Source organism: Indicator indicator, chromosome 9, assembly GCF_027791375.1.
Source record: "Indicator indicator isolate 239-I01 chromosome 9, UM_Iind_1.1, whole genome shotgun sequence".
NCBI lineage: Eukaryota > Metazoa > Chordata > Aves > Piciformes > Indicatoridae > Indicator > Indicator indicator.
In genome coordinates, this window is record NC_072018.1 from 28498221 (window position 1) to 28523941 (window position 25721).

The window sequence follows — 25721 nt, forward strand, 5'->3', positions numbered from 1 at the left end:
TAGGACAGAATGACAGAATCATAGAATGTTTTTTTGCTGGAAGAGCCCTTTGAGATCTCTTAACCCAGCACTGCCAAGTCACCACTAAACCATGTCCCTCAGTATTACGTCTACTCTACACAGCTTGTAAACCCATCTAGGAATGGAGACTCCACCACTGCTTTGGATAGCCTATTCCAGGATTTGACAACCCTTTTTGGGGAAGAAATTGTTCATGCCCTTCTCATAAGGATGCAAGAAAATGACCTCAAGTTGCACCAGAGTAGGTTTAGGTTGGAGATTAGGAAGAATTCTTTCACTGAAAGGGTTGTCAAAGCCTGAAGAGGCTGTCCAAAGCAGTGGTGGACTCCCTGGAGAGGTTTGAAAGTTCTGTGCGTGGTGCTGAGGGACATAGTTTAGTGGCCACCTGGCAATGATGGGTTAATGATAGGACTTGACGATCCCAATGTCTTTTCCAACCAATACGATTCTGTGATGCTAGGGCAGAGAAGTGGGTGGCAGTGGTGGCATGAGCAGGGAGGAATGGGTTTTGGGGTAGGGTGGGGGTGGCGCTGGTGTCCAACCCACGGCGATGGGTGACTGCACGCAGTGAAAGGACAGCTGGTCACTGTGAAGGAAGCGGGCCGCCACGGCGCGGCTGCCGGAGCCAGCGGCAGCGAGGGCCGGAAGGCGGTGGCCCAGCGCCAGCTGCGCCGCCCGGGGCAGGCGGAGGCGCGTGCGCGCTGCTCATCACCTCAGCCGCGGGTGCGCGGCCGCGCCCGTTTGCAGGCCGCGCGCGTGCGCAGGCGCGCGGGGCGGGAGGCTCGCGGCGACAGCCCCGCCCCCAGCCGGGGCCCGTACCGTAGGTGGAGTCACGCGGCGGGTCACATGACCGGGGCCCTTTACAGTAGGATCCCAACATGGCAGCGGTGGCGGGTGTGGGGGTTGCGGCGGTCCGGGCTGTCCGCTCCTAGGGCCCTTCCGCTACTCTCCGCTCCCCCGTGAGCTCATTCCGTCTCCCCTCGCGGACAGGCGGGTGGACGGGTCCCCCCTCCCCCCAGGGTACTTCGGAGTTAGCTGCGCACCGTCGCGTCCGACATGAGGGAGAAGGGCCGCAGGAAGAAGGGCAGGACCTGGGCAGAGGCCGCCCGGACGGTACGTAGGGCCTGCGGGAGTAGGGGGCAAGAGGTTGCTGAGGCAGATCAGAGGCATCCCAGGGCGCGCCGAGTGATGCGGGTCCCCTCCTGTTTCCGCTGCGCTTGGTCCCGCTCAAAGCACGGCGAGGTAGGGGTTCGGTGCAGCTTCGGCCTCTAGCTGTGTGCAGGGCTGCAGGGGCGGCGAGCTGTCGATCCGGCTCTTCCTCCAACTTTGTATCAGCTTGCATAGTAGTTAAAAAAAATTTGACCTGTTTTCCAGTTGTTTGATGTCTCCAGACAAGAGATTGTATGGGAATCTTTGTGGGGAAAGCATTGCTTCTTCGTACTTAGAAAATGCTGTGATTATTCAGGGTGCAGTTATTATTAGTGATGTGCACAATGGATTTTTTTTTTGTCAGTATCACCAGTGTATCAGTGTCTTTCATGCAGCAGAACACGTGCAGTAGGAAATACTGGGTTGTCTCAGGTCAGATAGTGTGTTGTGAACCCTAAAAGGAGAGTTTTTGTCTTTGAATTTCCCGGAGTTTTTTACCACACTGTTTTCAGAGTGGATTTATTGCAGTTTCTCTGTAGGGTTCTTTCTAACCATTTTGAAAGAGGTATCTGTTAAAACAAGACCTGAAAAGCCTGGCTAGAAAGCAAATGTGAAGAGACATCTGCAACTGAGACTTGCAAGCACTATTTTAATAAATAGTAATTTATTTGGGCTTTGTATTTGCAGTTTGAAAGACACCAAAATAGCTCCTGCCCCTACAGGGAATATGATGCAGTTAACTATTTTAAGAATATAAGATATTATCTCACAGGTGAACGCTTTGGTACTTCTCTCTGTGTTTTTGTGTATATATTTTAAAAATAAATTATTAAAAAAAAAAGTGGCAGCATCTTCAGAGTGGGTTTTAAGTTGGACCAGATCGTCCATGGAACCAGAGTTCATCCATGATCCCTTCCAGAATCCACTTAAAGGCTAAAACACGTTTGGAAAAGCTGCACTGAAAACTAAACTGCTGGTTGCAGCTTACTCTGTGTTGCACACCTGGATTCATGGCTGAGGCAGCCAAAACTAACAAAAGATGAGTAAATGCTTGCTAAAATTGAGGCTTTGGTGAATATTTCTGTTTGTGTATTCAGTGGGAATGTTAAAATATTCTGGTCAAACTCCAAAAGGTCTTCAAAAGGTTTCCCAGTGTTTTCAGTTTGAAATAATACATTTTGATTCTTGTTCTAGCTTGTGTTGGCTTCTCAGCTGCTGGTGGTTGAAGTTTGTAGGGTTTATTACAAAACTGCATTAAGAAATGTGGCAACTCTTGCATTTTTTCTGTTCCTTTAAGGTAACAGAAAACTTACCTCAAGATTAAGAAACCTTCCATTTTGTCTTCAGTGCTCTTCGGCAGAGTTAGGTCACTTGATAAACTCTGTCACAGGTCAGCATGGAGCTGCAGGGGAAGGAGCTTGGGTTTTGATGGCAGCTGGCTGGAGGCTTGCCTGTCCTCTCAAGCTGCCTTGTGGTGGTGTCTGAACAGCAGTGTAAGGTCATCACAGATGATGTTTCTGTGGCAGTTTTGTCTCTTCTCTGCCTCCTTGCTCTGTCACCTAACTGCTGATGCTTGTAGGTAGCTCGCGGTGCTAAGCCAGCAAGAAAACATTGATGTTATTATGCTGTTGATCTGTTTTAATGCCAGTTTAGCCTTCTTAAACAGGTATTTGTGAGTGGGTGTCCACCAGTGTAAGGGAGGTGATGGGAATGTGAGGTGGGGAGCAGGCCAAGGTAAAAGCTACTTGAATTAGCTTAATCTGTGGTAAGAGTTCAGTGTTAGCTGGAAACAAGGCAGTAAGCAAGGCCTGACAGGAGAACTTTGAGGAAGGTGTGTGGATAAGGTAGATTCAGTGGGCCTCAAGATATGCTTGCTTTTGGATATGTAGGACTATTAATTAGAACAGAATTGCAGTGTGAAGGAAGGAAGGAAAGGGTGCCCTGTGTGGGCAACATGTTTGGGGAGGAAGTTACTGTTGATAAACAACGTTTTTCTTATTTCCTGGCTCATTCAGTCAATTTGCAGCTGCAGATGACAGTTAACTTGTGACTTCTCTTGGGACAATGGCTGCATGTCCTTGCAGTTAAAATAAAAAATTTCATTAAGGTAAGAATCACAGAATGATAAGGGTTGGAAGGGATCTCTAGGGATCATCTAGTCCACCCCCTGCCTATTGCTAAAACAGGGTCACCCAGAGCAGGCTGCCTGGGATCGTGTCCAGGCAGGCTTGGAATCTCTCCAGAGGAGACTCCACAACCTCTCTGAGCAGCTTGTTCCAGTGCTCTATTACCCTCACAGGAAAGAAGGTTCTCATCATGTTTAGGTGGAACCTCCTGGGTTCAAGTTTGTACCCACTTCTCCTTGTCCCTGTCAGTAGGCATCACTGAAAAGAGTCTGGTCCAGACCCTCACACTTTAAATATTGGTAAGATACTGTATAGGACACAAGTTTCAGGTGATACTACACAATTTTAAGATAAATGGACTGTAAGTGTCCCTAACCTGGAGCATACTCTTCAGATACAGTGGTAGAGCAACCAAACTGGAGAGACTCACCAAAGGGACAGTGTGTCTAAAGAAAAGATGTGATTTATCTGTTCTGCTGAAGACTACAACAAGCAGATTACATCTGTACTGATAAACTCAAGTTTTAGGGCTTGCTTTCTGTCCTCAAGGACATCTTACAGGTTCAGTATGTATCCATACTGCTTGGCCTCCATCCTTCTAGCTGGATGATTGTGTTCAAGCTGCCTTATTCTGATTCTTGAACAGCACCAGTGTCAGGGCTCAATTTGTCACTTTGCTTACAACCAGGCTGGTGCCTGTGCAGTGTCTGTCTGGGGCTGAGCTTAAACTGGCTGTGGCAGTCCCATGGGCATGAGAAAACTGTAACTGATGCCTTTTAAGTTGGCAGAGGCAGATGAGAACAAGCATTGTACTTGCTGTAATCTGGTTTGTGTTATCACTGCAGCATCGAGCTGATGTTCACTGGGTTGAAAGGGACAGGTGCCTTGTTGCATGTGGCAGTGGGACTTTGGTTGTGCAGCAGCAGTTCTGTGCTTTGTTGTAACTGCTCAGCTCCAAGTTGTTGCTGTTCTTCTTGCTTTTAACATGCTGCATATGATGCAGCTGTCCAAAGCAAAGGGATCAAAGCACAGCTGAACGCCCTGTGCACCTTCCTGCTGCTGCCCTCTGCTCTGTGATGGGCTGCTGTGGTGTGTTAATGGCCTGTTTAGATCCTGACAAGAAGTCCTGTTGCTGGACAGAAGCCACGAGCAGGCTGTCTTAGTGCTTTGTTTGTGTGGAGGAAAGTGTGTGCTGTCACGTGCCAAGTTTGAAGAAATCTGGTGTTTGTTTTTCATGGGAAATCCCCACGTGTGACCTGACAAAACAGTTCTCTGCTGTGTGACATCTGACTGTGAAGTTGTGGGGGTTGTGTGAGTGGGGGTTGGAGGTGGCCTCTCTAAATCCTCCATGGCGAGCTCATCCAGGAACACAAAATGAGGTCTTGTTTGCTACCTGTTTGAGAGGCAGCTGCTGCAGCCATGTTTTCTCCTGTGTGCTGATTTCCTGTTGGGTCAGACTGACTTTGTTGGCTTTCGGTGGTGGAAATCCACCATGTGAATGCTTTTGGGAAAGCAGAAAGAGCCTGAGTGTGTTGTGGTGGACATGGCTGAAGATATAGATCTTCAAGTATGAATCCTGTCGTGATGCTAGCAGTTGCTGTGTGGCCCTGGTGATGTGAACATTGCTTCCCTCTTGCTGTAGGGCTTTGTTTGCATCACATGTCCAGAGAAGAATTAGAATGAAAAGACTTGCCTTCTGAAACTGATAGTGCAGAACATAGGATCTGATTTGGTGTTCACAGGCCCATCTGTTGTGTGTAGTAAGGTCAAAAGGTGAAGTCAAGTAGGAAGCTCGTTTGTTGGGGGAAATAAATGATGTGCTTTTGCAAGCTGACTTTAGTCATAAAGTCTCAGAGTGGGAAGGAGCCTTTAAAGGTCATGTGGTCCAATCCCCTGAAGTGAGCTGGGACATCTTCAACTAGAGCAGGTTGCTCAGAGGCCTATCCAGCCTAACCTGCAATGTTGCCAGGGTCTTCTACCACCTCTCTGGGTAACCTGGGACAATGTCACCCCACCCTCAGTAGAAATAATTATTTTCCTTCCATCTAGTCTGAATCTCCCCTCTTGGTTTAAATCCATTGCCCCTTGTCCTGTCACAATAGGCCCTGCTAAAAAGTCTGCCCCCATCTTTCTTCTTGGCCCCTTTAAATATTGAAAGGCCCCAAGAAGGTCTGCCTGGAGCTTTCTATTCTCCAGACTAAACAGCCCCAACTCTCTGCCTGTCATTATGACAGAGGGGTTCCAGCCATTAGTACATTTTTGTGGCCTGCTCTAGATGTGTTCCAACAGGTCTATGTCTCTCCTCTGCTGAAGACCCCAGAACTGGGCCCAGCATTGTGGGTGGGGGTCTGATCAAAGCAGAGGATCAGAATCCCCTCCCTTGACCTGCTGGCCATGCTGCTTTGGAGGCAGCCCAGGAGACAGTTGGCTTCTGGCCTGTGAGTGCACATTGCCAGCTTCTGTCCTGCTTTTCATGCACCAGCACCCCCAAGTCCCTCTCTGCAGGGCTGCTTTCCATCCCTTCAACCCCCAACCTGGACTGGTACCAGGGCTGCCATGACCTAGGTGTAGGATCTTGTGCTTGACCTTTTTGAACACCAGGAAGCTTCCACAGTCATGCTTCTCCTGCCTGTCCAGCAATGGAGTAAAGAATGAGGGATGTCTTTTATCCCTCTTTGCTGTTAAGATGTTTGCAGAGGGGACGATGGAAGGTTCAATACTGTAGAAGTTGCCTGCTTGTTTGCACTTGCTCACCCATATACATGGACTTGAAAATTTGCCATGGTTCCAAGACTGCTGCAAGAATAGGCAGAAATTTAGATGGTTCTATAAACCATGAACCTGAGGGAGCAGTAGATGATATTATTTTTCACTGCTGTGTATTTGAAGTGCCCAGCTGCAACTTTTCAGTGTGAGTCAGCAGTGCTGTTTTGTGTGCTAGCAGGTTGCTTTTTTGAGGGAAGAGCAGTACCTGCTTTAATGGGGTACAAAATGCTTCTGATGTCTGAGATGGGTTTCTTCGTTTTGCCAGTCCTTCAGAAGTCTGATTGTTCAGCTGGAAAAAGTCTGAAGGATGATCTGGAGCACAGCAGCCCCTTCTTGGTTGAATCTGAGAGCTGGCTTTTTGCTTTTCAGCAAGATATTGAATGAGGTTGCCCTGTAGAAGGTTAAATGATTAATCCAAGCTTGTGAAATGAGCTGATAGTTGAAGCTGCTATAGCGTGGTTGTTTGGCTTGGTTGGTTTTTTTTTTTTTTTTTTTTTTTTGTTTCATGTGGATTTTTATTTTTTGAGGGGATTGTTTGTTGCTATGCTGGGTGTTTTTGGCAGTATTGTTTCTTTAATTTTCTTTCTTTCTTTCTTTCTTTTTTTTTTTTTTTAATCCCTTAAGTATTACCACAGATTACTTGCATGAATTAAGAAAAGTGTGACCAGAAGGTCAAGGGAGGTTCTCCTCCTGCTTTGCTCTGCCCTAGTGAGGCCACATCTACAGCAGTGGATCCTGTTCTGGGCTTCGCAGTGCAAGAGAGACAGGGAACTGCTGGAGAGAGTCCAACAGAGGCTACAAAGATGCTGAGGGGACTGTAGCATCTCTGTGAATAGGCTGAGAGACCTGGGGCTGTTTAGCCTGGAGGAAAGACTGATGGGAATCTTCTCAGGGCTTATCAATAGCTAAAGGGCAGGGGGCAAGAGGATGGGACCAGACACTTTTTTCATCGGGAAGCAAAGAGACAAGGGGCAGTGGTCACAACCTGGAACCCAGGAGGTTCCATCTGAACGTTCCATCCATTCCTGTAAGTGTGCCAGAGCCCTGTCTGGAGAGGTTTGGGGTCTCCTTCTCTGGAGAGATTCCAGACCTTGCCTGGACATAGCAATCCTGACCAGCCTGCTGTGGGTGACTGTTTTATTCGGGGGGGGTGGACTAGATGATCCCCAAAGGTCCCATCCAATGCCTACCACATTGGGATTCTCACTTCCTGGTCTCATTCCAGGTACAAGACCTGTTTCCACTGAGGATAAGGAGTGGTGGCAAAACTTGGTCTGCTCTGTTGAATGCTTTTGCAGAAGATACCTTTGCAGGCCAGGCATAGTGTGCTTGGTGACCACTGCTCTAGTGACCAAACCTCTGTATGGTGTCCTGCCCTATGACCTGATAGCTAGGGAAATATCTTGGCAGTATTTCTAGAGAAACAGACTAGTGGCTGCACAAAAGTTGGCATGAAATTTATCAGATGGTAATAAAAAACTGCAGTTTTCTTCACTCCTTACTCGTACACAATTTGATTGGCCCACAGCACTTGGATGCATTTTCCTGTGTGGTGGTGGTTTTTTTTTTTTTTTTTTGTTTGTTTGTTTGTTTTGTTGCTGTTTTTTCCCCCCAGGTTGTTTTTAAGGACTTTAAAGTCAGCATTTGATCTGTAGCTGTGAACTCTGTTTTGGCCCAGTGAGAGTTGTGGTCTCTGATACCTGCTCTTCAGGATGCTGGAACATCAAATGAACTATATGTTGCTTTAAACTCATCTTGGGAATCTGCAAGATTGGAGGTTTAAAAAGTTGGTTCTGATGTGGAAATAGAGTTTGGAAGGGGTGAGGGGGAACAGCAATCCACTTTAGTTGCTTCAGCAAACCAGCAGACAACAGAATCTGCCTTTATACCAACTGCAATAATCCAGTTATTTGTCTGACATTTAAAAAAATAATTTCGAAGTTGTAACTTGTTTCTGCTGGGAACTTTAACCTCTTCAAGGCCCCAAAACCTGACATCCCTGCTGCTTTGTGTGTGCAAGTTGTGCTGGCTTTGGCTGCAGCAGAGTGAGCTTGTTTGCCATCTGATTGATTGGGATTGGCAGTGCCATGCTCTTGTGTTAAGGTGTGGATAATTTTAGTAGTAGTAGTACAACTGCTTTTAAAAGATACTTGAGAGGAGTGGCACTGAGAACCATCAAATCACAGAACAGCTTGTAGGAAGGGACCTTTAAAGGTCATCTAGTCCAATCCCTCTGCAGTCAGCAGGGATATCTTCAACTACAGCAGGTTACTAATAGCCGTTACTCAGGTTACCAACCTGAACAGGAGTATTGCCAGGGATGGGGTATCTATCACTTCCCTGGGCAGCCTGTGCCAGAGTCTCACCACCCTCAGTGTAAAAGATGTTTTCCTTCTCTCTAGTCTCAATCTTCCCTCTTAATTTAAACCTATCACCCTTTGGCCTGTCACAACAGGCCCTGCTGAAAAGTCTGTCTCAAACTTTCTTCTTGACCCCTGAATCCTTCTCTTCTCCGGGCTTAACAACCCCATCTCTCTCTGCCTGTTCTTGCAGCAGAGATGTTCCAGTCCTCAGAGCATTTTCATGGCCTGCTCTAGACTCACTCCAGCAGGTCCAAGTCTCTCCTGTGCTGAAGACTCCAGTGTTTGGCCCAGCACTGCAGGTGGAGTCTGAGCACAGGGGCAGAATCCTTTCCCTTGACCTGCAGCCATGCTGCTGGGGATGCAGCCCAGGAGATGGTAGACTTTTGTGCTGTGAGCACACATTGCCAGCTCCTGTTCAGCTTTTCATCCGCTCTCCATACCCTCTTGGCATGAAGGTAGTTGAGTCTCTGTCCCAAAGCATCAATGTGCATGGTAAAACCCTGGAGTGTTACTTCCCTCCTGCAAAACAGGGTGGAGGCAGATGTGTTGGCACCCAGGTTGCAAGCACAAGGTGGAAGAGGAACCAGGGAGCAGCAGTGCCAGGCAGGGAATCCCTGGCAGCTGCAGAGCATTGCAGCCCTGCCTGGGAATGCCTCTCAAGGCATGCTGCAAGGTGGAGGTTTGGGCAACTCCTCACCTTGTTCTGTGTTCCTCCAGCAAAACTCATTGCTATTGAAGGATCTGACCCATTCGCTTTTATTGCTTTACTTAATGTAGTGAAGTGGAGGTATTAATACAGAACTGAGATTTACTTCTGGTTCCTCTCATTAACTTTATTTTGGCACAGAAGGATTTAAAGGTATCAACACAGCCTTCCTTGAGTGAGCTCATCTCTAGAACTGCAAAAGCATTGAAATGGCTTCTCTGAAAGTGTTGTGGTCTACTTTAAGATGAGAGATGTAGATGTGTAAGTGTGTCTTGAGCATTGTTCCTGTAAGGCTTTTCCAGTGCTTGTGAACAAAAGCCACTTGTGTTTCCCTGTTATGGTCTTTGAAACATCTGCAGGAGCCTAACCATGGTGTAGTCACCAGCATGTTGTCTGGTGTCCTCAAGAAATGGATGAATGATCTCTGACTAAAACATAGTTGGATTCTGGATATCATGAAAGCTTTTTCTCTGGAAAGAGGGAAATTCAGATAGTTGTGCTCAAACCCCATGCTGCACAGCTTGTGGTGTGCACCAAGTGCCATTGGCTTTCATAAGTAATGTGGAGGGATAAAATCACTCTGTGAAGGGAAACTGGTGGCAAGGAGTTGGTGATATTGGTGGATGCTGTTGACCTTCTTGGCCACCTGGGCACACTGCTGGCTCATCTTCAGCTGGCTGTTGACTAGTACCCCAAGGTATTTTCATCTGGGCAGTATCCAGCCACTATTCCCCAGGCCTGGAGTGTTCAGATCCCACAGCACAGCCTCCCAATCTTCCAGCAGATCAACATTCCCACCCAACTTGGTGTCATCTGCAAACTTACTGAGTGTGCCATGGACCCTCTCATCCAGATCATCGATAAAGATGCTAAAGAGAACTGGTCCTAGTACTGGGCCCTGGGGAGTAACCACTTGTGACCGGCCACTAACTGGAGTTAACTCCATTCCCTACCACTCTTTGGACCTGGCCATCCAGGCAATGAAGTATTTGCTCATCCAAGGGTATCAGTGTGAGAGCTGAAATCCCCCTCACTGACAACAACCAGGCTAGCTCAGTCTGGAAGCAAATGAAAGCTGTATTTGCAAGCAAAATCTACAATCTATGATGAAATGCAATGAATGTGTACAAATATAACCAATTCACAACATTTACAAGTATATACAATCAACAGAAAAGCACAACCAAGCTCCCTTTGCTTCCCCTGAGGGGACCTCCCAAGGGGCCTCCTCCCCAGGCCCCCCTGGCAGAAGGCAGAGAGATAGAAGCAGAGAAGCTGTTAACTTAGTTCACCATCACACCAAGTCATGAGCAGACAGTTTCTCCTGGAGGATGCTATGGGGCACAGTGTCAGAGGCTTTGCTGAAGTCCAGGTAGTCTCATCCACAGCCTTTCCCTCAGACTCTAAGTGGGGGACCACCTTATCATAGAAGGACAGTGCTCTGGCTTCATCCAGAGAGAATCTGTTGTCTTCTCTGATAGCTGTTCTGGGAAGTGAGCTGAAGCAATGTCGGTGCAGACAGCTGAAACCCAGCATTGTGAGTGCTCTGCTGATGAGATAAAAACTATAATAGTGTAGCTGTGACATGTGGGTGTTATTGTCCAGACACACCAGAAGCAAATGAAGGTCATCTTGTGGCTTTTTGGTTCCATTCTGCACTCATTGCCTACAGTGTCTGAAACCCCAGCAGAAGTGGGTGCCAAATATATCTGGGATTTTTTTTTTCCTGTTCTCAGCTTTGCTCATGTGATGTTAGCTTAAACTGTTGGAAGAGTGAAAGCATAGGTCCAAGAATGGCCAAGACATTTGGTCAGATTCTTCCTGTGCCTTTTGAACCATCTCTGCTGTAACCAGCTGTGGAATCTTTTCAGAACCTCCAGTGATGCAGCATTCACTTGGTTTCAGTGCAGAAACCAAGAGGTGACAAGTTCTCTCTGCCAGACTTGGAGAGCATAGGAGGAGATACGAGCTGTGGGACTTGCTTTTGCAGGATGTTGTGGATGCTAGAGGCTTGTGTGGGCTTGTGGAAATCTGTGGCAGGTTAATAAGTACCTGGAAACTGCTCTTATTCCTGAAATCCCAAGCAGCATGGAAAATGGGAGAGCAGCCTCGTGGGATGTTGGGATGCTAGATAGTTGCTCATAAGGTCCACCACGGTCAGCTATGCCCTACATGGATTGGTATTGAAGTATTTAGTTCAACTTCAGACCCCTAGAACCAACATCTGAACAGCAGTGCAGAGGTCCATTAACTACTGTGTGTCAGTGGTGATCTGTGGGTTTTGGAACTGAGGTTGGCCACAGAACCCTAGCATGGGGGATACTGGAGGGGACCTCTGGGGATCATCCAGTCCAACCCCTCTGCTAAAGCAGTCACCCACAGCAGTTTGCCCAGGATCACAGTGTCCAGGTGGGTTTGGAATTTCTCCAGAGAAGGCTTCACAACCTTTCTGGGCAGTGTGTCCAGTGTTCTGTCACCCTCACAGGAAAGAAGTTTCTCCTGATGATACAGAGCTGATGCTTTGTGTTGGTGTTTGATGTGTGCCAAATGTTCCTGTTGCAATGGCTAGAACCCAACACAGGGATCATCAGGGCTTGGTGACTTAGACAAACTTACCACCCACAGTTATTTTACTTCTGCTCCTAAAACGAGCCTGGAAAGCAGGATGACCTGCAGCATGGAGTGGTTTGGATTGCTGTTCTTCTGCAGAAGTATTCATTCCCATGGTGTTGCAGCCATAATGTCACAATTAAATGCTTCTAACATTGCTTGATTGTATGACCTCACAGGGGAAATGACAGCCCTGCTAAGACAGTTGGGTATCTCTTAGATACTGAAATGTAACCTAACTTTATAATAGCTGTGTTGACTCTTCTGAAGTAGTGTGGTGGGATATAAGTGCAGGGTAAACTTCCTGATGCTTTTGAAAACAGCATGAACTTATTTGTCTGGTTAAAGTGAAGTGTACACTTATGGGCTCTGCAGCTTCAGGAAGTCTGCATGCAACTAATGAAACTGAACTGGGAGGAGTGGCTGACACCCCATCAGGCTACCATTCAGTCAGATCTGGACAGGCTGGACAGTTGGGTGGAGAAGAATCTCGTGATGTTCAACAAGGGCAAATGTAGACTCCTGCCCCTGGGAAAGAATAATCCCCTGCACCAGGCTGGGTTAGGAGTTGACCTGCTGGAAAGCAGTTTGGTAGAGAAGGACCTTTTAGTGCTGGGAGTCAACAGATTTCCTATCAGCCAGCAATGTGCCCTTGTGCCTAGGAAGGCCAATGGTCTGCTGGGGTGCATTCAGAAGAGTGTCCAGCAGGTCAAGGGAGGTGGTTCTTCTCCTGTATTCTGCCCTAGTGAGGCCACACTGGAGTTCTGAGCCCACTTCTAGGCTCTCCAGTTCAAGAGAGCCAAGGAACTACTGGAGAGAGTGCAGCAGAAGCTAGAAAGGTGCTGAAGGGACTTCAGCTTCTCTCTGAGGAAAGGCTGAAATACCTGGGGTTGTTTAACCTGGAGAAGAGCAGACTAAGAGGGGATCTTCTTAATGCTCATTAATAGCTAAAGGGAGGGCACCAAGAAGATGGGGGCCAGACAAGGGGCAATGGGCACAAACTGGAACCCAGGAGGAGAAGCTTTTCTTGTGAGGGGTGCCAGAGCACTGGAACAGGCTGCCCAAGAGAGATTGTTGAGTTACCTACTCTGGAGGGTTTTAAACCCACCTGGATGTGATCCTGAGCAACCTGTTCTGGATGACCCTGCTTTATCAAAAGGATTGGACTGGTTGATCTCTAGACGCCCACCATGCTGGGATACTGTTCATAGGTAATCAAACCTGGGAGTTTCTGAAGAAGAAGAAGGCACCTCCTGTGCTGACAGATTCAGAAGTTTGCTTCTACCTGCTGTACTTTCATTTTAACTATATTTAAATCCCCACTCTGTTTCAAAGTGTCCTCACCAATGCTGACATGGAGGATTTGGTGAAAAGACTTTCTGCTGCTTGCCTTCCCTACCAGTGGCAGCGTGGATGAAAAGAAATGCAAAACCCTGACTGCAATGTTTAAAGGCAAACAAAAATCTGAGTGCAGTTCAGCAACCTTTGCCTCGCATGGCTGGCTCTCCCAGGAAGGTTCAGAGGAGTGGTTTTGGGGTAAGGTAGACATGCCTGAGCACTGACTGCAGAGCCGGCATCCAGGCACTCTGCCAGCTTGCCAACACTCAGCTCTCTCTTATGGTAATAAGAGACATTTGCTTTTCAAGGCCTATCCAACTGTGTTCAAATGAAGTTGTGGTGAGCTGTAGGGTTTTCTTTGAGAGACTTCTCTTCAGAGAGGTCTGTTGGATCTCAGCTTCGTCAGCTTCAAGTGGAAGTCTGTAATGTGAGTTCTCACTTAGGTCAGAAGGCAGTGGATTTCCCATGGTGTTTCCTCTTCAGTGTTCTGACTAATGTGGAAGCTGAAACGGGAGAGAATCTTTTATTCCAGCAGGGCTAAAAATGTGAAGTGTTACTGCAGTAAAATAGTTTGAGGATTCTGTGTTGGGTCTAATTATTGGAGGACACATTTTACAGGTTAAAGTAGCATTGATACTATTCTGCTAATCTGATTCATGTTTTTAAAATTCTTTTAGTTGCTAGATAATTACTAGACCAAAGTGGAGTCTTAAATAAGATTTTCCTCCTGGTTGGTAATAAATACTGACTCAGTTGGTGCTTGTTCCAGTGACTTCTGCTAAGCTGATGCATTTAATCGACCTGAAATATCGTTAGTATAATGGGGATCATGGCTAAAGATGCATTTCTCTTGGAGATTTTGCCAATGGAATGTTCTGTGGTGTCCTTTGTCAGTGGTGCTGCTGCTGGAAGGTTTGCTGTCTCACCTCTGGAAACCAGCAGTGCAAATCGAGTTCATCTTTCCGCATCGTCCTTAATATGAACTTGCTGACTCCATGCACCACAGCACAAATAGCCAGGGTCTAATATGCAGGGTAAAAACAGCTGCAGTGGTTTTGGCTCTTAGCATGGTCCCCATGTTTCAAAACCGGCCTGCAAATGTGAGTGCAAATATTGGAGAGTCATCTTGGGTTTTATCCTTAGTGCATCGGAAAGAACCATTAAGGTTGGAAAAGACTTCTAAGATCATTGAGTCCAACCATTAACTCAGCACCGCCAGGGCACCACTATCCCGTGTCCTTTACCACATCTACATGGCTTTTAAATGTGTCCAGGGATGACAGTGCCACCACTGACCTGAAACAGGCTGCCCAGGCCTTAATAACACTTTTGGGGAAGAAATTGTCCTTCATGTCCAACCTAAACCTCACAACTTGCGACTGCTTACTTTTGTCATACTGGTTGGTCCCTGGGAGAAGAGACTGACCCCACCTCAGTCCAACCTCCTTTCAGGGAGTTCTTGAGAGGGAGAAGAGCCTCCTTTTCTCCAGGCTAAACAACCCCAGTTCCCTCAGGTGCTCCTCACAGGACTTGTGCTCTAGATGCTTCACCAGCTTTGTTGTCCTCTTCTGCACGCAGAGGTGGTAAAACCTGAAAGTATTCTACGTAAGGTTAACAAATCCATCAAATTGCACCATGACACTTGATGGTTTTGTTGTACCACATGCTGTCATGAATGTCTGCTTCTTACTTTTTCCTTTTTGGGCTCTCATTACCTTAGAAGGATGAGCCTGAGTAGGACCCCGGGATGGCACTCATAGCAGATGCAGTTGCCTCCTTCCTGCAGCCTCCTGTGTGATATTTGCAAGTCAAAGGCTGGCTTCTGAACTATTTGAGCTGCTGCCAGATGGGGAGGTGCTTGTCAGCACTGGCCTCTTTCTAGTGCAACATGAATGTGTGAAGCTGCCTTTTTTTTTTTTTTCAATTAAAAAGAAAAAAAAAGTTTATTTTTAGCTCAGATTAGATCCCTGATCTTGTTTAGCACTTGGACAGCACGCAAGGTTCACAGCCCGGAGGAAGGGAGATGTGCCAAAGGCACAGAACCATCTTCCAGCATCAGTGTGGACACTCTAGCTTGCAGAACTTTGGTGTTTTGTTTAATAGGACATTGAATCATTTGAGACAGGTGTGGTTTCTTGTCAGTGCATAGTCTTAGAATCACAGAATTGTTTAGGCTGGAAAATACTTTGTAAGATCATGGAGTTGAGCCATTAACTCAACGTTACCAAGTCAGCTGCTGAACCATGTCCCTCAGCACTGTCTAAACTGCTTTAAAAACCCCTCCAGGGATGGAGAATCCACCTCTGCCCTGGACAGCCTGTTCCAGGGCTTGACAACCCTTTTGAGGAAGAAATTGTTCCTCATGGCCAACCTAAACCTCCCCTGGCACAACTTGAGGCCACTTCCTCTTGTCCTGTAGCTTGAGGGGAGAAGAGACCAACTCCCCTTACTTCAGCCTCCTTTTAGGGAGTTGTACAGAGCAAGAATATTACCCCTGAGCCTCTTTTCCTTCAGGCTAAAGAGCCCCAGTTCCCTCAGCTGCTCCTCATATGGTTTGTTTTTAGTTTAGTAGCTGGTCCTGTTGGTTTTAACACGATCATGTTTTCATACACAAATACTGCAAACTCTTCCTTTTAGTCCTGGTGTTCTACCCGTGTCGAGCATGAGCCGATTTTGGTTTAGCTCCTGGCCTCATGCAGGATGGCTGCATAAGAAATGTTTTATTTCTGAGACTTCCTTGTTAAGTTGCTATGTGTAGATCTGGGACTCTGACCTCTGGTGTTTGCTCTCCAATTGCATTGGTATTTATTTTCTTGTTGGGAAGTGGTGACCTGCACCAGGTCTGCATGTCTTCACTGTGTGTCCTTGTTCTCCTTTCACTAAATGCAGGTACTAGTGTGGGGCTTAAGCTTAAATACTGCTTTTATCTCCCCAAATACTTATTGGAACCTTAAGAGTGTTTAAATCTGAAAGAAGTATACATGTTCAAAGATGATACTTTGTAGAGTTTTACAGCTGCATCTTGAACTCTTCCTCTGTGTGTGGGAGCCAAAATCCTGGAATCGGAGAACAGCTTAGGTTGGAAGGGACTGTAGAGATCATCTGCTCCAACCTCCCTGCCATCTGGAGGGACACCTCTCACTGTGACTCAGCTGCTCAAGGACTCACCCAGCCTGGCCTTGGAACACCCCCAGGGAGGAGGCATCCACAACCTCACTGGGCATTGTATTCCAGACTAGGTGATCTCTAGAGGTGCTTTCCAACCCCTGGCTTTCTGTGATCTCATAAGCACATTACTGCTGGAGGTGTGTTGCACATAAGCTCTCAGGGGTGCTGTTCTGCTTCACTCTTTGTTCAATTTGGGGGTGTAAGCTTCAAGTTCAGAATCTCAGCGTGGTGGTGGTTGGAAGGGACTCTGGGGATCATCTAGTCCAACCCCTCTGCTAGAACAGGGTCACCCACAGCAGGCTGCCCAGGATCACAATGTCCAGGTGGGCTGGGATCTCTCCAGAGGAGACTCCTCAAACTCTAAGGGCACTGTGTTCCAGGACTTTAACACCTTCTCATAGGAAAGAAATGTTCAGACAGAACCTCCTGGGTTCCAGTTTGTGCCTGTTGCCCGTTGTCCTCCTGCTGGGCACCAGTGGAAAGAGTCTGTCCCCTTCAGTCTTCCCTTTAGATATTGATCAGCTTTGATTGCTCTTCTTCAGGCTAAACAGTGCCGGGAGTCTCAGCCTTTTCCTCATCTTTGAGTTGTTTTGTAGGGATGGTCAGTTTTGGGTTTTCCCCACAAAAATGTGTTGTAGACATCAGACTTCTTGGTCTTTGAGGTTCATATAATCCTGTTGAGTTTCTTTCAAATTCTTTGTTCTTCACTTAAAGCTGATCTTATCAAGCTTCTGAAGGGGAGTTCTGGGAGTTGGTGGGAGCACAGGTTAGCCTACAAACTAGTGATGTCTTCAGGTTGGAGAAGTTTTTTCACCAGTCCAGAAATGACTTGATGCAGCACTTCAGTTTCCTCTTGGCCATATAATCTTGAAATGGAACAATCACAAACACAGACAGTTCCAGTTCCTGTTTCTGCTGAGTAGCAGGGTATAACTTTAAACCTGTGTCCCTCTTCCACCTCATCTTTCCTGTGATATGTCTTGGCAGAAACAAGTAATGAGCTTCCATGGAGCTGCTGTGGCCTCCTCCAAATTCATGCTGCACTGTGGGTTATGTAGTTGCCTAACCAGGTCCTTGACATGCTTCTTGGATCTCACCTCTTCATGCTGCTGTTCAAAGACACTTAAAGATGGTGTGCCATGCTGCATGAAATGACAATGTGTACTGGCATTTAATGGCAAATGGTTTCTAATAACATGGAGTTGTCCATTCCTTCTTGACCTCATTTCTGGTTAAAACCTTGAGTAGCATTTGGTTAATTGGATGAGTAGAAAAGATACTGCAATCTAGGTCAAGTCTTTCAGTCCCCCTCTTTGCTCCTCTCATTCCTGCCAGAGTGGAGTGGTGTTTTGCATGCTGCTTTTGCCCAGCACACTGCTCTGGAGTGATTGACTGAGAAGGAATTCCACACACACTTTTTTTTTTTTATAGCTGACCCACTTCTCTCTAAAAGGTTTGATTGCATAAAGATTATTTATGAAGGAGTCTGTAATGAAATTTGCAGTTATTGCTGGCTTCTGCAGCTGGAATTCTCCTAGAAAGAAATATCCAGGAAGTAAGAGGCTCATGTTAGAGATGAGATTGAGATATAACCTCATGAGAAGGTATTGCTGCCTCTCCAGAGCATGAAGGGAAATGAGCCAACAACTGATTAAATCACTATGAATTCATGGCTATTAGGAAGCTTAAATTCTGTTCCCAGGAAGAAGCCCACATGTAAGCGATGGTTACACTCAGTGTTAGGTTGCCCTCTTTGAATATATGTATTATATAATATTGTATACTTTATCCTATATTTTAATATATAATAATCAATAGCAAGAATTCCAAAGTACATTTTTAGCAAAGCTTGCTGAAAACATGAATGGACTAAGGCTACCCTTTCATATCACAGGATCACACAGGATGTTAGTGGTTGGAAGGGACCTCCAGAGATTGAGTCCAACCCCCAAGTCTGTCTAGTCCTGGAGAATCTCTTGCTTGAATCTTGATGGACAGATTGGTTTAAAAAAAAACCCAAACAAAACAAAAACCAAACAAAAAACCCCACAAAAAGCCAAACAAAACACCCTCAAAACAAGATTAAAAACCCAAACCCAGCCAAGCAAGCCCCCCAACCACTTCAAACACAAGCTTTCATGAGGCTTTAATCCTGTGTAGTTTTAAACACTGGCATGAATTGGTGCTGTAGTTACATGGGCAGAACTTTGATCACTTAGAGCATTCCTAAATGGAAAGGTGCAGCCAGCTCTTCTGGCAAAGGTTGAGGTAGGAAAGAAATCTTAACAGTAACACCCAGGAAGAGCAGTTTTGTGCTGGACGGGTTGGGGGAGGGGATGGCTTTTAGTTCATTTAACAAGGGTTTCAGCTTCTGTATTCATGAATGATTCATTGCAGGAGCTGCTTGCCCATTGTGTAACTGCATTCTAGTGGGGTGCATGCTAATTTGCTGCCCTGAGACTGCTCTGAAGCTCTTAACCAGCCTTGAACCTTGGTACTTATGAATGGAGGTGTGGATTCATTACATATGACAAATGGGGTGGATTCCCTGTCATAAAGTTCCTCCTCCTTTGCCTGGTAAGCAGCACGAAATGTTCAGATTTGTGCAGCAATTGATGCATTTCCTGAAGACCTGGCATTGAAACTGAAGTCTCAGTGTGGTGGGAGTTGGAAGGGATCTCTGGAGATCATTTTCTTCAATCCCTTTGCTAAAGCAGGGTCACCCACATTAGGCTGCCCAGGATCTCATCCAGACGGGTTTGGAATTTCAGCAGAGGAGGAGACTCCACAACCTGTCTGGGCAGCCTGGTCTGGGGCTCCAGCACTCTCACAGGGAAGAACTTTCCCTCACGTTCACATAGAATGTCCTGGATTTCAGCTTCCTGACTGAAAAGTGTCAGACCCCATCCTCTTCTTGGGGACAAGAAGATGTGCTGAGCCTCTTTTTAGTGGTGCCCAGCAACAGGACAAGTGGCAGTGGGCACAAACTGGAACCCAGGAGGTTCCAGTTTTACTTTTCCTAATAAGAAGCTGTAAGAGAATGATGACTGTAAAGAACTGTAAATCTAGTCTGTGTTGTTTTAGAAGGAATCTTGATCTTATGTGGAAGTCCCTCCTAAACTATGACTGGATCTTCAGGTTCTAACTACATCTCAGAGTTAACACTCTTGCTTCTACTGTTTTTGACAACTACAGATTAAACACAAGGGTGTAAGAGTTGAGTTTCTCACTGCTTTTCTTCCAAACTGTTTTCAGTTAACCATCAGTTGATCAGTATGATCCTAGACCTTTGTCTTATCCCCGTACTTTAAAGTTATCTTCTATGGTTTTCCTGTTCTGTTAATGGGTTGAAGAAAGGCATAGAAATCCAAGATGGGGAGATTCTTTGGTCTGTCTGGTATTGTCTGAGAAGATATTCTAACAGCTTTAGCCTTATTAAATCAAAGATGTAATAGATTTCTGCTCACTAGAGAGACTTGCAGTGCAGTTGAAAGGAGAGAAATATTCCACTCTTGACAGATATGGTGGCCCAAGACAGTTCTCTTGACTGCCTTGGTAATACAGGTAACACTGGTTGGTTTGGTTCCGTGGTGTGTGGGTCAGTATTTGAATCACAGAATGGTTTGGGTTGAAAGGGAGCTTTTGAAGGTCATTTAGTCCAATCCCCTTGCAGCCAGCAGGAACATCTTCAAATACAGCAGGTTGGTCAGAACTTCGTCCATCTAAGGATAGGGCATCTACCACTTCTCTGGGCAGCCTGGGCTGGTGTCTTGCCATCCTCAGTGTAAACAATTTCTCTCAGCTTCTCCTTGCAGCAGAGGGGTTCTAGCCCTTGGATCATTTTTGTGGTCTCCTCTGGCCTTGCTCCAATAGGTTTGTCTCTCTCTCCAGTGCTGAGAGCTGGATGCAGCACTGCAGGTGGGGTCTGAGCAGAGTGACAGAATCACCTCTCGTGATTCACTGGCCCTGCTGCTTTTTACTTTGATATATTTTCAGAGTGAAACCTTGGCTATGCCAATGTCAATATCAGGAACTTAGTGGTGTGACCAGTCATCCCTCCTCTTCAGTCTCATTTACAAGTGTGTTATCTTGCAGCTTGGCCAGTGCAGCACATGGGCATTGCTGCATCTTGGGGTTCCCTGGGGCTTGGAGCTAGAAGGGCTGTTTATTTCCTTTAAGAAGATTTCTAAAAAGGAGGCAAAAGCTTTGATGTAGAAATGAGATTGTTTTGGTTTGGGATTAACAATGCTGGAGGATGCATGCCAAGCTACTCCCATAGCAGCCAGCCCAGGATAATCGTGTTTTGAGGTTGGCTTGTTTGGTTTTGACTTTTAAACCCCTCCTGTTTGCATTTGATCCTTGTAAACTTTAATTTCTCAGCTCTTCAATTTTCACAGAATGTTAGGGATTGGAAGGGACCTCTAAAGATCATCTAGTCCAGCTCCCCTGCCAAAGCATAGGGCATGCTGCATCCAGGTGCATTTTGAAAGTATCCAGAGGTGGAGATTTTCAACCTCAACCACAACGTCTCTGGGCAGCCTGTTGCAGTGTTCAATCACACTCACTGTAAAGAAGTTTCTCCTCATTGAGGTGGAACCTCCTGAGTTGCAGCTTATACACTTCTTCCTTGTCCTATACCTTGGCACCACCACAAAAGGACTGTCACCTTTATCTTGGTACCCACCCCTCAGGTATTTATAGACATTAATAAGATCTCCTCTCAGCCTTCTCAAGACAAAACAGCCTCAGGCTTCTCAGCCTTTCCTTACAGGAGAGATGTTCAAGTCCCCCAGTCATCCATGTAGCTCTCTTGGACTCTCTCCAGTAGATCCATGCATTTCTTGTCTTTGGATGGATTCTGTTCTGTAGCTCCATGCTGTAGCTGTCCAGGTTGCCAGCCTTACTGAAGGCTTCACTGTGGGTCCTCTGTGGTCTAGCACCTGAGGTGGAGGTTGTTCCCTACTGTGTGCTGGATCACTTCCGAGATGATCTGTGTTGGCATGCCCCCTCCTTCTTACCCGAGTCCTTCCTCCTACTTAGTCTTGCTGGTTGGGACCTGGTTGTCCTCATCACTGAGTTGAGCAGCAAGTTCAGATTTGTAGTAGAAATATGTATCTTTAAGATTAAGAGGACACATGGTTATGGCTGAAACCTTGCATTGTGAGGTGCTGGTGTGACAGTGTGAGAGCTGAAATCCCCATCCCACACCGACAATAACCAGGCTAGCTCAGTCTGGAAACAAATGAAAGCTGTATTTACAAGCACATCTACAATCTATGATGAAATGCAATGATTATGTACAAATACACACTATTCACAAATATATAATCAACAGAAAAGCACAACCAAGCCTTTGCTTCCCCCAAGGGGCCTCCTCTGGATGGTGTTGTAATAGCTCAACCTGGAACCAGCATGTGGAATGTGAGCTTGAGTTTGGCCAAACTATAGTAAGAGTGTATTTGGATACATTCAGAAGACTGAATAGCAGACCAAGTTAAATTCTTCTCCCCTTTTACTCTGCCCTAATGAGGCTATCTCTGGAGTACTGGATGTAGTTCTGGGCTCCCCAGTTCAAGAGAGATGGGGAGCTACTGGAGGGAGTCCAGCAGAGACTACAAAGATGCTGAGGGGACTGGAGCAGCTCTCTGGCAAGGAAGGTCTGAGAGACCTGGGGCTTTTTAGGCTGGCTGGAGAAGACTGAGAAAGGGGATTTTGTCAATGCTGATTAATAGCTAAGTGTCAAGAGGATTGGGCCAGACTTTTCAGTGGTGCCCAGCAACAGGACAAGGGGCAGCAGCCACACTGGAACCCAGAAGGTTTCATCTGAATGGGAGGAAGAATGCTTTTCCTGTGAGGGTGCTGGAGGACATTATCAGGCTGTCCAAAGAGGTTGTAGAGTCTCCTTCTCTGGAGAGATTCCAAACCCAGCTGGATGTTGTGATCCTGTGCAGCCTGCTGTGGGTGACCCTGCTTTAGCAGTGGGTTTGGCTTAGATGATCCCCAGAGGTCTCTTCCAGCCTCCACCATTCTGTGGTTCTGTTGAAGAGAGATGAACCATGAAGCAATTGAATTTCTGTTGTCAGGATTAGCTTTCTGTCTTCCACTCTGGTATTTCCTTGGTTTTATTCCAGGTTCCAGAGTCACCTCTCTGTTTTAAAGGGCTGCTGTAATGGCAAGGATTTCATGCAGTGAGACCCCAAACTCCCTAAATACTATTACTTGTGTTAGGTCTCTGGTAGCTCTAAACCACCTATTAGTTCTGCCCCTTTACTAAAGAAGCATGACAGGTATCTGCTCCAACAGCTGGATGCAGTTGCAAGCTTGGTTTTTTTTGTTTTCTAAACAGCCTTTGGGTTCTTCTGCTGTAGATATGAGGTGTGACACAAGCTTCCCCTCTTGCCAGTGCTTATAAATCAGCCATATCTGGGGAATGTGGAAAAGCTTTTCTCATGTGTTTTGTTGGAAATGATGAGAACATTTCCAGCAATGGAGTCTGGGGTGGTGTTGGGTGAGAGTTTTGGTGTGGTGAGATGGTGCTCATAGAGCACTCACTTTTCTGGGTCCTCTTGATACAGTTGCCTACCTTTATCATTCCACAGCTACTTGTAAGAGTGTTTTGAAATCTTTCAAGAGATGAAATCAGGAAATATCTTCTGATGTTCCTATTTTCTTGAAAACCTTTGTGGAAACCAGAACATCTTCAGAGTGCAAAGCAGCTTGTACTATGGGACAAATAACAAAAACAATTAATAGAATTACCAGTGAGCCAACTAAAATATTTCAGTGCCTAAGGGGGCATAATTTGACTCAGTGACACCTTCCCAAGGTTATGGTTTCGCCTGTACTGAACACTGACACTTCAGTACTGAGAACTAGGGCCAAGTACCAGAGGCATTACCCAGCATTGGCACTTGCTGGTTTGTACTCTGCAGTCATCTTGGCTGATGCTGAGCATGGTACAAAGGTAGTTTATAAATCCCAGCATGGTGCAGGTTGGAAGGGATATCTAGAGACCATCTAGTCCAACTCCTGTGCTAAAGCAGGGTCACCCACAGCAGATTATCCAAGACTGTAGTGTCCAGGTGGGTCTGGAATCTTTTCAGAGGAGGAGACTCCACAACTTCTCTGGGCAGCCTGGTTCAGTGCTTCTCACAGGAAAGGATTTTCTCCTCATCTTCAGGCGGAACCTCCTGAATTCCAGTTTATGCCCATTGCCCCTTGTCCTGTTGCTGGGCACCACTGAAAAGAGTCTGGCCCCATCCTCTTGCCCCCTACCCTTTAGATATTGATCAGCATTAAAAAGATCCCCTCTCAGGCTGCTCTTCTCCAGGCTGAACAGCCCTAGGTCTCTCAGCCTTTCCTCCTCACAGAAATGCTCCAGTCCCCTCAGCATCTTCCCAGTCTCTGTTGGACTCTCTGCAGTACTTCCCTGTCTCTCTTGAACTGGGGAGCCCAGGTCTGGACCCAGGACTCCCGAGGTGGCTCTCCTAGGGCAGAATAAAAGGGGAGGAGAAACTCCCTAGACCTGCTGGTCACACTCTGGGTGAACCCCAGGAGGACACTGGCCTTCTTGGCCACAAGGGCAAAGTTCTGGCCCATGGAGAGCTTGTTGTCCAATCTTGCCTCTTAAATTGCCTCTCCAATTCTGTGACAGTAGCAGTAGGTTTTATTTACACACAGTAAATAAAAAGACTTGAGTGAAAGAGCTGATATGGGATTAAGGGCCAGAAGAGAGGAGAGGGTACTTAAGGTGGTGTTTTTTTTTTTTTAAGAGCTTCTTTGATTCTTGTACCTGGTTCTTCTGGATCAGCTTGTAGAACAGCAGAGGGTTATTAGTGTCTGAAGATGTGAACTGCTTTGCTTATCTGAATAGGCTGAGAGTTAGTGTTAAACAAGTCTCTCAAAGAGCATGAGATGACAGCTGTTACCAGGGTAGGGCAAATGAATCTTGGACCTGTGTAGTCAAAGCTGTTCATTTTATGGGCTCCACCTGTAGTGCTGATTGCCCCACACAAGAAACTTCAATCCTACAGTACAAGATTACCTAGTTAGTGAGGTGGGGGTTGATCACTTTTCCCAAGGAACAAGGGATAGATGAAGAGGAAATGGCCCCAGGTTGTGCCAGGGAGGGTTTAGGTTGGATATGGAGAAGAAATTCTTCCCTGAAAAGTTGTCAAGCCTGAAACAGGCTCACTCAGGGCAGTCGCCGTACCTGGAGGAGTTTAAAAGTTGTGTAGATGTGGTGATAAGGGACATGGCTTAGTGGTGACCTGGCAATGTTGGGCTAATGGTTGGACTTGATTTTTGTTGGAAGCTGCTTCAATGATTGTAAAACCCCAGTGAACCAAAGTGGCCATGGAGCAGCATCGTGGTTTATGTCACTGTGTTGTCGGCCTCTGATCTTCTTCTGTAAAGTCAGTCAAAGATCAAAGTGTTCCAGTTGTAGTCTGGTGTAGGTGAAGTCCTGCATGGTGTGACTTGTGTTGGTAATGTATTCATTACTCCTGTTGGAGGTATTTGCAAAGCTTGATAGTTCTGCTGGAAGTAATCTGATGGGGGCTGCATGCCTTTGGGAAAGATGGAAACTGGTGACTAGGAGTGCCCTAACCACTCCCACAGATGGGTTGTCCAACCTTTTCATTTCTGGTTTGTGATCTGAGATCTGATTGCACAGGACATGTGTGTGCTTTGAGGTTTCTGGGAAGTATCTGACCTCTGTAAACAAGTCTCTCAATTCTTGTGCAAACTTTCTGTTGTTAGAAGCAGCTGTGGCTGCTCAGCCAGAGAAGTTGTTTTTCCAGATGAGCTTGTCTAGTCTGAGCTGAAGTTTCAGGAGTTTCCCAAACCTTGGACCTTTCTCAGGATGTTGTTCTATTTGAACCATACTGAACTGCTCAGCACTCCCTGAATGCGATGCTTTCTGTGATCTGGAAGTCTTTTGACCATGACCTGTTTCTGTTTATGCTTTTGCAGCACTGGCAGTGGCTTATGTTTCCTTCTAAGGTCTCTTGTGGAAATTCCAAATGATGAAAGGGTTTTCAATGCCTCTTTTATGGGATGGGAGTAGTGAATCTGAAGACCCTTTTCTGTTGTTATGGTGAGATGTGTGGCTGGCACTCTGTCAGGCTGTGCTGCTCCTCAGCAAGACCTGGACAGGCTGGAGAGTTGGGTGGAAAGAAACTTTATGAAGTTCAACAGGGCAAGTGTAGGGTCCTGCACCTGGGGAGGAGTAACCCCCTGCATAAGGAAAGGTTAGGGGATGACCTGCAGGAAAGGAGAAGGACCTGGGAGTGCTGGTGGACAAACAAGTTTCCCATCAGCCAGCAATGTGCCCTTATGGCCAAGAATACAAATGACCTCCTGGGGTGCATTCCGAATAGTGTGGCCAACAGTTCAAGGAAGGATCTCCTCCCCTTCTACTTTAGAGTCCTGAGTCCAGTTCTGGGCTCCCCAGACAGGGAACTACTGGAGAGA

The 25721-nt window shown here is 46.5% G+C and overlaps 1 protein-coding gene across 1 annotated transcript in view; it reads left to right on the plus strand.

The window, feature by feature from the left end:
- The first annotated feature begins 986 nt into the window (after positions 1–986).
- Positions 987–25721, plus strand: part of ASXL2 (ASXL transcriptional regulator 2) — an 87916-nt gene continuing 63181 nt past the window's right edge. Inside the window, 1 exon segment of the mRNA XM_054383460.1 lies at positions 987–1134. Within this exon segment, the coding sequence (XP_054239435.1) occupies positions 1078–1134 (57 nt within the window). The 5' untranslated portion in view covers positions 987–1077.